Here is a 14,894-nt window from a genome sequence, read left to right on the forward strand (position 1 = left end):
TGTCCACAGAATTGAAACATACAAAACATTAATTCAAACTCATAAAATTAAAAGCAGTACAGCACTAAAACAGAAAACCCATTATATAAAACAATCAGTTCCCAAAAGCCTGCTGGAAAAGAAAAGCCTCCTCTCTACAGTGAAAATGCAGCTAAGAGGGAGTTCAGCCCCAGAAGGCCATTTCAGCCAACAAGAGGCCTCTGCCTCTTCCTAAACCTCTACAGTCTGCTCATCTTTGAGCTAGCATTGCACTTCTAGTTAGCATATAAAATTGTACTATTTGGCATATTTATGAAATACAAAGATACGAAAGCCTTAGTTTTGTACAGCTGAAATTGTGAATATTCTAGAGTTTCTTCTCTGCATCCACAGATCAACCACCCACAGTTTGAAAATATTTAAAATGCATAAGTTCCAAAATGCAAACCATGATTTGGTCATTTTATATCAGGGATGCCATTTTACTATCCACTGTATTTAATGGGGCTTAAGCATCCATGGATTTTGATATTCACGGAGGGTCTGGGAACCAAACCCCAGTGGAGACCAAGGCCGTTTATCTAATAAAGACGCTACACTAATAGAGGAAGAGTGGGACCAGATAATGAAAAATTACAGGTTAGAGACATAAGAATGCAGACACGACAACCTATAAGCAACTTATTTGTAATATAACACTTAAGAAATTGTACGATTTGGGGGAATATGCTTCGGGGTAACAAGAAGTAAAAAGAGAAACTGATATATAAAAAAGTGAATATTGAAATGTATGGGTATAGTGTTTGGGAATTGTTTTTAAAGTGACTTTGGAAGTACTGATCTGTGAACTTCACTATATTTTCTGATACTATGTAGTAACCTGAAGCTTTTTTTTATTGTTTTTGTATATAAAATGCTTTTATAAATAAAAATAAAAAACATAAAATTATGGATTTTGCTATGACACATGGATGAGTCAAGGTTAAAACTTAAGGGCGTGAAACAAATCTTTTCCTCTCTTTTAAAAAATGCATAGTAGGAACATACTGAGGAAGAACTTAAAAGAAGGAGATTTTGGTCCCCAAACCCACCTTTGACTTATACGTAAGGTTGACTTATAATCGAGTATGTATCTCATGTTTTTAGATAGAAGATTGTTTTTATATTTTGTTTTTAATAACTGTCGATGGAATTACTGTACCTGTATTTGTATTTGTAGCGACACTTGTATTGCATTGTTTTATTATATATTCTGATTCCGCTTCGATCCACCTGGAGAAGCGGGAAAATATAAATAAAACTTATTATTATTATTATTATCATTATCATTATCATTATTATTATTATTATTATATGGTAGTTTATACTAATAAGGCAGCTTCAAACAGTTATGTACACCCCAAACATATGTGTCTTTTTGCCATGTGAAAAATAAGAGGAAAATGAAAACAGCTACAAATATTGAAATAAATGAAACAAATCATACTATATGGATGGAAACAGTCACAGTTTAGAAACTAGGCTAGCAGCGTATTTTTAACATGATAAATAGTGAAATCTTCAGTATTGTTTTATCATTACAAGCATTGAAGGACTCCAGTATATTTCTTGTGTAAAGATGGTGGAAATAGCGTAGAAATGTGTCTTGTACAAATACACCGGATGTATTTACAGGAATTATCATTCTCTCAATTTGTAGATTGTCATGCACACATCTTCATACTATGTAGCTCCTAACCTGTTGAGTGAGTCAATCATTTTTGAAAAAGCAATTTCACTACTTCCAATGTTGGATTATTTTTTTCTGTTTCACAAAACTTTCAATTTTTCCATCTGGAAAAAAATCCGAGTGGGAAAAAAATGGGGGAAAATATTTTACCCCTCCTTCCCCCAGACATTTATGTCTCCAGTTTTGGTTTTCTGAATATGTTTGTGCTTGTACCACAGTAATTTCTCTGGCATGCAGGTGCTGCATCCTGAGGAGCCACTGCCAGTCAGCAAAGATAATACTGCGCTGGGTGGGCTACTTGTCTGCACTGATGTACAGCAATATCATATTTTTCTCTTACATGCTGTCTTGAGATCTGGGTATAAACATTGCCCTAGCTTCCCTGTATTAAACTGAGCGATTCAGCTCACAAGCAATACATGATGCTAATTCAGAAATGGATACTAAACATTCATACTTGTGCATTCATGTTTGTTCTTTGAACTTGTTTTGTTTAATTTGCCTACTGCTGTGCCAGCAATGAAAAGAAGCAGGGCAGAGAATCTAATTTCCCCATGCGCACAGCACAAATCTTTCTACATGAATGCAAGGGAATACTCTCTGTAAATTAATTTGTGAGATGAGATATAACATTTAATGACGGCCTGTTTAGGCTTTATAGTTACTGGATGTTGTTTTGTTATGGATGTTACCCAGATTTATTAACTGGATTTTTTATTTGTATTTCGGGGATGCTTTGATTTAGATTTCCTGCATGGCAGGGGGTTGGACTGGATGGCCCTTGCGATCTCTTCCAACTCTATGATTCTATGATTCTATGATTTTTTTGAAATTAAACAAATACAAATAAAGCTTTTTTTGTATTTGTTTTAAAAGTGACAGCCAGCATGGTGTAGTGGCTTAAGTGCTGGAGTAGGACTCGGGGAGACCAGGGTGTGAATCCCCACTCAGCTATGGGAACCCACTTGGTGACTTTAGGCACATCACACTCTCTCAGCCTCAGAAGAAGGCAGTGGTAAACCTCTTCTGAATTAGTCTTATAAACAGGAACCTGTAATAGATTTACCTTAGGGTTAAATTAAGTCAATTTTGCATTTCAAACTAATTCAATGTAAGATTGGCTTATTTATAACAGGTCAACAAAGCTGCCATGACTGTCATTTAGGGCTTCCTCCTGGGGGCATTTTAATATAGAGGCTGTCTGGATGAGAGCCCATACCTCAGAATTTGCCATTCCATGACTGGTCATAACATAAATTGTTTGAGCAGTGCACATTGTGTGTTGTTTCATGCAGCTAACATACACATGTTTACTTCTATGTCTACATGCAGTGGTCTGTGGGAATGTGTAAGTTCTCTATCCTAGCCGAGTCAGTACCTTTGTGTCAAATCATGGCCCACAAATTATTTTTGATCATTTTAGGTTCTGTGTTAGTTAAATGTGTCAATTCTTGTGGGGGTTTTTAGATATAGAAAGTCAATTTGTGTGTTTGCAATTGTTTATAATAAAAATATTTAAAACGGAAAAAGTAAGTTGGCTGTGGAGATGGCTTCACTTAAATTTATTTTTCCTGTCTGTGACTGAGTTGAATTTTTATTCTTGTGTAAGATCTAAAGAAATTCAGGAAATGTTGTTGATTGAATATTCAATTTGCTGTAGGGCTGAATTGTTCATGCTCAAAATAGCTCAGGTATGAATAGCAGTGCTTTTATATCTATGTTTTTGAGCAGGTGAGCAGTCCCACTATAACATAATTATGCTCAGTCATGCTTTATCATATCTTCTCTTACTATATTGCCCTGATAATTTGCAACAATGTGAAAACTTGGCTTTCTCTATGGAAGAAAGTATACTATATATACTCATGTATAAGTCTAGAAATTTAGGTCAAAAAACTGACACAAAAAACCCAAGTCAACTTATCCATGGGTCAATGTAAGTACTGTAATTTAACTCTTATTTAAAAGAAGGAACCATCTCCTGATGAAATACAAGAGTATAGTATGTGAAGCACCAACCAACTCTACTCTCTCATCCATGCAGTCTTAAGAGTAAACACAAAGAATTATGTCTACTGGAATTTTTAAGTTCTTTGACATTGTTTTGCTTTGCTTCATTCTTTAGATAAGCGGACTTCAAACTGTGCCCTTTAAGAGATTTTGGACATCAGTTCCCAAAAGCCTCAGCCATGTTGGTCAATAGCTTTGGATTGTGGGAGCTGAAGTCTAAAATCCCTTAAAGAGCACAGCTTGGGGTCCACTGCTTTAGACCCTTTGCTATGTGCCCCTAAATTTTACCCTCGACTTATCCATGGGTGATAGCAAAATCCATAATTTTGGCCCCAAATCCTGCCCTCAACTTATACAGTCGGCCCTTCTTATACACAGATTTTTTATACACGGATTCAAGCATACACGGTTTGAAAATGTTCCAAAAAAGTATAAATTTACCTTGATGTTCCATTTTTTATTAGGGACACCATTTTGCTATGTCATTATACTTAATGGGACTTGAGCATACACGGATTTTGTTATACACGGGGGATCTTGGAACCAAACCCCAGCGTATAACAAGGGTCCACTGTACATGAGGTTGACTTATAGGCGAGTATATATAGTAATTAAAATCACCTTATCCCACCCCTTGATGTGTACTGTGCTCCATTTGTACTGAAAGGAAGAATGTAATTTTGCACTTGGTTGTCCTTAGCTGATTATGGCTTCTCTATGGCAGCAAAGACATTAGACATAAATCCCCAAAATGGTAGACCCTTCATTACCTGTGTTGCTTTACAATGGCCATTTGCTCTCCTTCATAGAGGTCAGTGCTCTATTTGATGGTATCCTATAGATGAAGAAGGGTTGTTGCATCCAAATCTGGTTTCAAACTAGTGAAGCAGAAGGGAGCACAGGGACATTGAGGTTGCCCTTCAGCATGTAACACTAGGACAGCAGTCTGTTCACATTCTCCCTAGTATGGTGAAATGTACTGGAGTTCAGTTTGAATTGTTGTGGTTCTTTCTAAATTCGCATCTGTACACATCCAGATATTATGGAAATCTGTATCTTTTTTGTGCTGTGTTTTTGTTGATGCATTTCCTCCTCTCTTTTTTTGGACAAGACCTAGCTTCTTTTAAACTAAAAGAAAAAGTAAGGCAAGTAAAATTTCTGTGAAACAGTTAGGCTTTGAAATAATTTCCAAATGGAAGAATTATAATGGTAACGAGTTCTTTTTTTCATGTAATATATAACATATTTCCATGTTTACTTGTATTATACGTTAATTTATTGAACGTGTATCCTTCCTTGAGCCAAAAAAAAGCCCCCCATGCATTTTGTGGTTTAAATTTCAGACATGATCACAAGGATTAAAGGATAGTTAAAGAGTGAGGGGGAAACACTATATTTCTTACAGTGACTATAAGTGGATGGAATTGATGGAAGCAATGGAATGGCTGCTCCTAAGGGAAAGTTAAGTAAGGCTCGAAGGCATCTGATCCTATCAGAGATGGTAGAAGAATCTTGCTTCTCTCTTATTCTGCTGTGCAGTCTTCTGAAATGACTACTGCAGCCACCTGACTTCACAAATGATGGTTGCTAAACTAAATGGTAGTTCATTTTACACAACCAGTTGTCAACAATGGCTTCTTTGCATTCAAACATTCTAGGCATGCAAGATGCATCAAAGAAACTTACAGAGTCTCTACATGAAGTATATGAGCCTGATTGGTATGGCCGGGAAGATGTAAAAATGGTCGGAGAGGTAAGATTGTTTTTTAAAAGTTAAGACACTATCCTGTTACTCTCACTCTCCTGTGACTAAAAACAATATAAAGAACCAGGAAAAATCCATAATGATCAATAATGTTACTCACTTGTAACCTGTTGCATGTGCATCATTCTCAGAAGTAAATGTTTAAAGCAAGCTTTTTATACAAAACTGTGAGGAAGCCAGACAAACATCCCACATCAAGAGCATTAAAAACTAGTTTGGGAAAATTACGTTTTTGCATTATAATCTAATCCAGATGATATCAAGGCAGAAACTATGGCCAGATCCAAACTATCCATCCTTTGGAATGGGTAAAAAAAGACAATCTTTGGCATGTTTTACCAAAATAACATCTAAAAATGTTTTCAAAGGCAAAAACATTGAGGGCTTTTTAAGAAACCCAGTGCTTTCTGCTTAGCAAAGGATCCTGTAGATTCACAAAGGAGGGAGACAACTTGAATCTCAAGAGGGGTATCTCTTTTTGTCTTGCTAATGAATGTATATTTTTAATTTCCTGGAGTACACACATAGCTAGGAGGAAGGGCCCACCTGCATGGATTTCCCTCCAGTACGACCAGAACTGAAAACGGTCACATCTTGAAAAAACCCAGGGCTATGACTAACATTGTCATAATTTTTGCTTGATGAAGAAAAAAGCCAGTGGATTTTATAAAGTTTGCAACATGTATTTTGTGCATTTTGTTGGCCCAATGACAGTATCACTGTTTTGTGGATTTTAAAGTTATCCTTTTGGAAGGAGAAGACATGTTACAGTAGAGAACTCGGTCAGAGTTGCTCTTTTATTATTTAGGAATTAAAATATTGCATATTTGATAGACTTTTTAATATAAGAAAATACACAATCCTGAAGACACTTGAAAGAGGGCATATATAGAAAAATGATAAGGAAGAACCTATTGAGTTACTGTAAAAGCTGTTACTGTTATTTTCAATTCTGTAATGCAAATTCACCTATGAGAAGTCACTGCTGTCTTGAACTAAATCAGAACTGTAGTCCCCTGTCTAATCCAGAAGTCAACCTGTGAAAATCTCTCATGGCACAAGCAGATCTCTTTCTAGTCCTTCTGGCAGAGATCATTTAATTTAGAATGCGATATCCTGAGGTTGAGATGTGCTCTTCCAATGAACCATAGCAGCATATTTATATCTTGATCTTAAGTCAAGTTAAAAGGAGAACCAAGGGCTTCTAATATTTGTTCCATTTGTCAGTGGGGATAAAGGTGAGGAGTATATGCTGGATCCAGGAGCTGACAAGAAATCAATGTAGGATTTTAAGAGGAGCACTGGGTGATTAGGGCAGCAAGAGAGGTGAGTGATTTTGATAGTGTAGTATCAAATAGAGGTGAGAGACCAGACAGAAGAATGAACAAACATCAGTGCAAGTTATGGCCAGGAAGTTTGAGGAACATAAGTCTAATTCCTTTAGGTAACTTTGATATTCCTCTAAGAAGCACTAGTAATTTATTCAAGAAAAAACATTTATGAAATCAAAGGCTTTCATGGCCGGCATCCATGTTTTTTGTGGGTTTTTCGGGCTATGTGGCCATGTTCTAGAACACGTCAGGAAGAAAATCTTCTAGAACATAGCCACATAGCCCGAAAAACCAACAAAACCCCAAAAAAACATTTAGTCAGGTGGTTTTATAGGAACCTTCCATATTTTAATTTATCTGGACTTGTGTCTGGAAATTAATGGAAAACTGCTGGCATTGATGTTCAGTGTGCTCTGATCCATTATCACTTGGAACATTGGCCCGGGACAGACGGCCCTTTCGTGGTGTGATGGTGGTGTAGCTAAGGTTAGGGACCGTGTGGCAACCACACAGTCCCTAACCCTAGCACATACCGGTGGCGCTGTAATGACAGCGCCCTGTGTAGATGGGCGGCACCATTATGACATAACAGACGCATAGTGTCCGCATGTCGCGTTGTGCCAGTTACGTCACGAGTGCACCATTGGCACACTCAGACGTAACTGGTGTGGCGTAAAAAGAACCCAGAGGGAAGCCACGTGGTTTTGGGGCTGTGGCTTCCCTCCAGAGGAAAAAAGGCCGCCGTCGCTCCAGACAAAAATACAAGTATGTACCAGGCCATTGTTGTGATTAAACAATGTACTACTAAAAAGTAGAAACCATTTCCTGAGCAATGGTTGTAATAATTACTCATGGCCTACACTTCAAATGATAGTTCCAAATGAGCTAAATTTTGTGACATCCAATATTCAACATGTTTATAACATAAACAACACCTCAGTATTCAAATTCTTCAGTAATTCCTTCTTACTGTTTGCATCTTTGTGTGAATAAGTGAATAAGCCCTGCAATGGCTCTTAATCTTTTCTGTATTGTATTGTTTTCCTTTCTGAATACATTTCGACCTTTAATGATTTTTAGAATACAGGTTTTGTCATAACCTAAAATATGTGTACTGCAGAGGCCAAGAACATGAATTAGGATGTTCTCATTTTACAAATTTAATTTATAACATTTATATCCTGCCTTATTCCAAGGAACTCAGAGTGGCATGCATGGTTCTTCCCACCTATTTTATCTTTGCAAAAATAGAGGTAGATTTAACTGCTAGGAAGTAACTAGTCCCAGCATTCTTGCATGAACCGCATGGCTGATTGGGAATAAGTACCTTGTTTTCCAGACTTACTGGCATTTTTCCTCTGCTGTGAGTTCTCTAGCTGTCCTTTGATAAGTTATACATTTCCTCACACATGGACCTAATCAAAATGTTAGTCCCATGTTAGTGTTGATATGATCATCAGAGTCAATCTAATTAAGAAGTTTATCATTCTAGTGAGATTCTGTGGGAAAACTGTAGTTAAGCAAGATTTAAAGCAAAGAAAACCCAGAAATGCCCAAAGTTTATCACATGACATCACAGTTAATGTGAAATAATGCAAAGTTAATCTAAACTCAAAGTAGAGAAAACCGGCAGCTTTTTACTTACTGTAAGAATAACGCGAACGTAAAAAAGCTGCTGGTTTTCTCTGCTTTGCATCAGATTAACTTTGCGTTATTTCACTTGGGCAGTCCCTTAGTGTGATAAACTCCCCGAACTTACAAATTTTGTTTAAATTCAAATCTCATTTAACTCCTGTTAAACTCCCGTTTTCCCATGGGATTTCACTAGTGTGATGAACTCCTTAGTCACCACATACGGTACATAAATTCTGATTAGGACTAACAGATGGAGCCACTTTGGTATAGTAAGTTGAGTGCTGAATTAGAACTCTGAAAGATAAGGGTTTAAATCTCTTTTCAGCCATGGAAAGCCATGGCGTTTTCTTCAGCAAGTTACATCCTCTCAGCCTTAGCAAAGGCAACCCTCCCCCATATATCTTGCTAGGAAATCCCTGTGATAGGTTCATTTTAGGGTCACCATAAGTCAGAAAAAACTTGAATGCACATTACTACTACTACTACTACTAAGAAGTGGATTTAGACCACAAACATCATCAGCTTTAGTGGGTAAGTGGGTATAATAATCCTAGTATTTTTATAATTAAAAGCAATAAGAGGAAAGTTTGGCCCTCCATATGTTGCTAATGCAAGTTCCCATCAACCCTTGCCAGGGATGGTAAGGTTTGATGAAATATTACATAAATGTTCACAGACATCTGGAGGTTCAAAAATTCCCAACATATACTGTAATATTTACAAGATAACGTAGGTGAAGTTTTTTGGTAAACACATGACTGGGACTCTTTATTCTGTGGCTACTGTTTCTATACTCCTCTGAATCTTGTCAGTTCTGGTTCAAACGCAGATCCCTTTTCTCTGAGGGTTATACTGTAAATCCATCAGGCACACCATCCGTTGCATTCTGTTGCTCAAAAAAACCCCAAAACCCTATTGTGTTTCTTTGCCTGTGTTAATCTCTTGTTTTCAGGTAAACTCAGGGCACCAGTGATGCCTCTCTGGATCCATCACGCTCTAACCCCATTATCAGTTCTCTCCTTTTCCTCTCCATAATTCCAGAGTATTTACAGGTTTATAATTTAGAAAGCGTTTTTGAAGAATGGCCTTGCACTGGAGCATCATCTGTGATTTTTAAATTTAATTGGAAATGTAGTTTTAATCTGGTATGACACAGTCCTATTGTGCCTACTGCATCATTGCAACAGCCCCTGCTATGAAGGCTTCAGGGCAAAAGAGTGCCAGTGAGCATTTCCAAAGGGGTTCACAAAGAACTAAGCAACAGCTTATGCTGACAATTGTCTTGTTTATTTGGTGAAGCGACAGTAATTCAAATCCAGATTCATAGTGACAGATGGAAAATTCTACTTCCTAGTTAAAAAAAGAGATACTGTTTCAAATTACAATATTTAATCTTAAACCTGTAATACTTGAGCTAAAATGCTCTGTGGTATTGTATATCATGTAATTTAATATGTTTAACATGCCATCCTAGAGAGTGAGAAAGAGAGAAGTGCACACACATTTTATTTTATTTTTTGGCATGAGGCCCTTGGGAAAGAAGAGGCCTGCTTAATTTAACCAGGAATAGATTTGTATTAATCCACATGAACTCTGGAATGGATTGTGGAATCCAGACCACAGTGCAGTTTGGAAAGGAAGATCTAGCATGTCTAGGAGACTCTCCATACTCTGAAGCTCACATGTTGAGAGACTGTGGGACTAGCATGGTTTGAGATGTCTGTACTAGAGATCCCTGGCACAATGCAAATTTAGTGCTTACTCCATTTCTGTACCATTCTATATGCCTAAGCATACAGGCAAAGCCTGAGCCAGGTCATCCTTTGGAACGGAAGTGGCATTCCTTGGATGCCAAAAGAGCAGTAGGACTTTACTTGAAAAGGACTAAATGGTTCAGGAGAACAGAAGTTCTGTTTATATCCTTCAATTCGAGATCATTGGGGCTAAAAGTATCTAAGCAAATCTATTTAGCTATCTAGATGGTTAACGGTATATAACTGTTACGATTTGGCAAAAAGTCAAAGACCAAAGCATGTTTGAGCTCATTCTACCAGATCAATGGCAGATGACGCCACATACCACATTGGGCCTTATTTCACTTGTTCTTTCTGCAGGAAATCCAGAACCTACCAGAATCTGGGGGTTCTGGGTGCAGTCAGTCCTCTCCAACTGGAATATGGCTTTCCAGTCCAAATTTTAGTTGTTCATCAGAACAGAATGTATTCTTGAGAGCTTACTTCTTTTCTTGGGTTGAAAGATTTAGGGGTGCAAGGGATAGATGAACGGAACAGGATTATTCCAACTGTAGCTAAATACATTTAATATTAAGGTATGTGCCTGATAAGGGAAATGTCAAGCCTAGAAAAGTTTACTGTTGCTGTTATTGTGTTGATTTTAAGCAGCAATAACCAGATCCTTCAGCAAACCCTGCCAGAAAGCAATGTGGGAAACAATTGTTGTTTTTAGCATTTGAAGTACATTTAATTGGATTAAATTCATTCAAACTGAAGGGCTAAATCCAGTTCTCACAGTACTAGAGCAGACTTATTTAACCAGCGGGACTTGTTAAGACTTGTTGTACAAGTCTTCTTGATTTGGTTTATCTATGCTAGTCTCATGTGATTAAAGATGTATTTTGCATTTCCAGGTAAATTTCCAGGTAAACTGTGTACCTGTTTGGGTTATGGATGTAAATTTTCTTGCTTTTAATCTACATCTTCACTGTACTTTTATTTCTCTCCCAAGAAATGTGATGTGCTTTGGGAAGATTTCCATCAAAAGCTGGTAGATGGGTCACTATTGACTTTGGATACATATCTGGGGCAGTTTCCTGATATAAAGGTACTACAGTGTCTTAGTTTATATTAATTTACATTGTTGACAGTGGAAACAAAAATACTGTACTTTAGAAAAGAGAGTGTCTACATGTTCTGCACATATAGCATAATGTGTATGATATGCATGTATATCTAGAAGTGTGCATTTGCTCAGTTCCTGTCATTCTTCCATTTTGGAAAAGAGTAGAAGGAAATCTCTGCATTTCTGCCTCTGTAAACCACTTTTAAATGGCCCACACGTCTAGACCAACTGCTTTGGTCTTTCTGATGATGTTTTACTTGGGTCCAAAACACACTGCTGAAATAATCTGGGTTGAGACCGCTTTAACTTCCCTGGCTCAGTGCTAGGGAATTCTGGGAACTGTAGTTTGGTGAGACATTTAGCCTTCTCTGTCCGAGAACTCTGGTGCCACAACAAACTATTATTCCCATAGGGTTTTTTTGTGGGCTTTTGGGCTATATGGCCATGTTCTAGAAGAGTTTATTCCTGATGTTTTGCCAGCATCTATGGCTGGCATCTTCAGCGAAGCCTTCAGCTTCACATGTAATTCCCATGATTCCCTAGCACCGAGCCAGGGCAGTTAAAGCATTCTCAAACTGGATTATTTCTGCAGTGTGTTTTGGGCCTTAGTAGCTGTCTTGATTAGCACTGTTTTAAATTCCTCACGTTTAGAAAGTTTTCTGGAAGGCCTTTCTTGAAGGAAAAATAGGTGCAAGGAAACAGTTTTATCATATATTTGACCCACTGGGATTGCTTCCAAACATTTGTCAGCCAAGCCCAATCAGAATGTCCCTGACAGCTATGTTAGCACTGACCAATGTGCGCCTCTGAATTTTTATTTCATCTTGGATGTGTTACTGACATTTCTAGTGATTTCTTCTGTTTGAACCCACATGTTATTAGGGTGCAGGAAACATTTCCGGTTAAATGCATTTTCTCATCTACTGACGGATAAAAGTCTGATTTTAGCAGCTGCTGTGTTAAGTTTACTTTCTGGCATGTTTTTCTTTGCTTGTTTTCTTTTATACTTTGTATATGTATCTTCTATATTAAAACATGATGGTGCTAATATTACTACGGTGACTAGTAATGATACTGTGAGAGGAGTCGATTTGAAGGCACCTAGCAACAACAAAAAGTATCGTCTTCATTTAAAAAAAACTATTTCAAAGCAAAATCCTGATATGCTTTGTTGAAATGAAAACATGGTACATGCAAAACAGATCACAGATCACTTTAATAAGAGGCCTATCAGGAGCTATGCCAGCCTATTTCATTAATTAACCAAACCTGAAAAACATGTTAACATGGGATTTGATGGTTATTGCTCCAGTGTTGAGGGACCATCTATATCTGACAGAATATTCACTCTATTGGTGAATATATACATCACAAAATTAGGTCTGGAGATGCTGGTTTCTGTCTCTGAAGAATAGTTTCAATGTTATTGGATTTTAAATATATATGCATATAGTCTAAATTATATATACAATGAATCTGATATGAAATGTAGAAACTTGATCTTTTAAATTTTCCATGAAAGAATGATTTGTAAGGTTTGAAACTGTTGGTTTTTTTTTTTATTTAAACAATTAATCTTTAAGTGTTTTAAAAAAGTAAAAGCCAATGCTTTTATATTAGACAATGTCTATTTCTTCAGCTGGAGGGGGGGGAGGAGAAGATGTAGGGAGAAATATTTCTAATGGGGGGGGAAAAACATTCCAGAACCGTAAAGGTTATATCATAATTTGAAAACACAAGAACAACTGTGAGATTTGACTTGAGTATCACTGTTTACAGAATCGTATTGCAAAGCGGAGCAGAAAACTAGTGGACTATGACAGTGCGAGGCATCACTTAGAAGCTTTGCAGGGTTCAAAAAGAAAAGATGAAGGTAGAATTTCTAAGGTAAGGTGCGTCTCCAGATTATAACCAGCATTAGAATCACTGAGTGTGTGAGTGAAATAGTTTCGTTGTATTCTCTTTTTTATTATTGTTTTTCTGAGACACAATCACATCATGAAAAGTGTAATGCATAAAATATGTACCATGTGGAATGTGTGATCTGATATTTGCATAGAGCTCATCTAGCACCAGGCTTTTAATAGACTTCCTCAGGAGGGGATGCTGGAATTCCTGTCTGACATTCATGCTTTTCCTTCCTTCACAACAATTCAAGTGGTGTGTGGACAATATTCCCACTGTGATTTTTCTTACTTTGATCCAGTTAAAACAGGTGGTTAAATGCAGTCCCTGGGCCTCACTTTGGGGCCTCTGACCCAAATTCCCCTCAATCCACCAAATTTATTTTCTTTATTAGGCATGGTTTTCAAAATCAGGTGGAAAATGCCCATGTGTATCAAAACAAACATAAATACACTCCACACTACTGCAAATACCTCTATTTTCTTCTAAAACAATAATCTAAATGGTGATAGGAGAAGCTGTATCTTCACCTCTTGCCATTTTGAGAATAACAACAGAAGAAAATAGAGGTATTTGAGCTGGCTGTGGGGAAGAGAGGTGCTCCCAAGGGGGTGTAGGTAGAATTGCCTTCCATCTCCAAGTTAAAATGTAATGTGAACTCCTTATTTTTGATCAAGCACCATATGTCTAATGCAATTTTAGCCTGCATCAATAAAAGTATAGCGTCTAGCTCAAGGCAAGTAATAGTGCCACTCTATTCTGCTTTGGTCAGGCCTCACCTGTAATACTGAGTCCAGGTCTGGGCACCATAATTCAGAAAAGATGTTGAGAAACTGGAGCATGTCCAAAGGAAGGCGACTAAAATGGTGAAGGGTCTGGAAATCATGCCCTATGAGAAAAGTCTCAGGGAACTGGGTATGTTTAGCCTGGAGAAGAGAAGGTTAAGAGGTGATATGATAGCCCTGTTTAAATATTTGAAGGGATGTTATATTGAGGAGGGAGCAAGCTTGTTTTCTGCTGCTCCAGAGAACAGGACCCAGAACAATGGATGCAAGCTGCAGGAAAAGAGATTGCACCTCAACATTAGGAGGAACCTCCTGACAGTAAGGGCTGTTCGACAGTGGAACACATTCCCTCGGAGTGTAGTGGAGTCTCCCTCCTTGGAGGTCTTTAAACAGAGGCTGGATGGCCATCTGTCAGGGATGTTTTGATTGAGAGTTCCTGGATGGCAAGGGGTTGGACTGGTGGCCCTTGTGGTCTCTTCTAATTCTATTATTCTATGTACAAAATAATTATATTGGTCTGTCAAATGACAATAATAAATGACTTAAGGGAAGCAGTTCTCAAATGACTCCAGTAATATGTGAAATTGAAGCCAAACTGAAATGTCACCCTTTTGTTGATTTTTTGTTTCTCTTTGGGTAATAAAACATTATATTCATTGCTTCTCGCTTTTTAAAAATACTCGGACAGGTTTACATATTTTTATGACACTATGAACAATTTTAAAACTACACTGCCAAGCATATCTGTGTTAAGGAGAGATGAATGGCCAAGGAGACAGCTACCCTTTTATACATAGAGAGGCTTGATAATAGATTGACAATGGCAAACCTGAATTAACACCAGGATGTTGTATTGTGCCTTATGTTGTACAATTTGATGATAAATATTGTGATCA

At 37.5% G+C, this 14,894-nt stretch overlaps 1 protein-coding gene across 6 annotated transcripts in view; it reads left to right on the forward strand.

Annotated features, from left to right (window-relative positions):
* The window catches only part of AMPH (amphiphysin), a 126,440-nt gene that overhangs the window by 63,223 nt on the left and 48,323 nt on the right, over positions 1-14,894 (forward strand). For all 6 annotated transcript variants that reach the window (XM_089532578.1, XM_089532577.1, XM_089532581.1 and 3 more), the window contains exons 4-6: positions 5,377-5,471; positions 11,195-11,290; positions 13,088-13,195. In XM_089532578.1, coding sequence (XP_089388704.1) covers positions 5,377-5,471; positions 11,195-11,290; positions 13,088-13,195 — 299 coding nt within the window. The remainder of the gene's footprint in view (positions 1-5,376; positions 5,472-11,194; positions 11,291-13,087; positions 13,196-14,894) is intronic.

This window comes from Sceloporus occidentalis, unplaced genomic scaffold, assembly GCF_023333645.1.
Source record: "Sceloporus occidentalis isolate IW3139 unplaced genomic scaffold, rSceOcc1.0.p SCAF_7, whole genome shotgun sequence".
Taxonomy (NCBI): domain Eukaryota; kingdom Metazoa; phylum Chordata; class Lepidosauria; order Squamata; family Phrynosomatidae; genus Sceloporus; species Sceloporus occidentalis.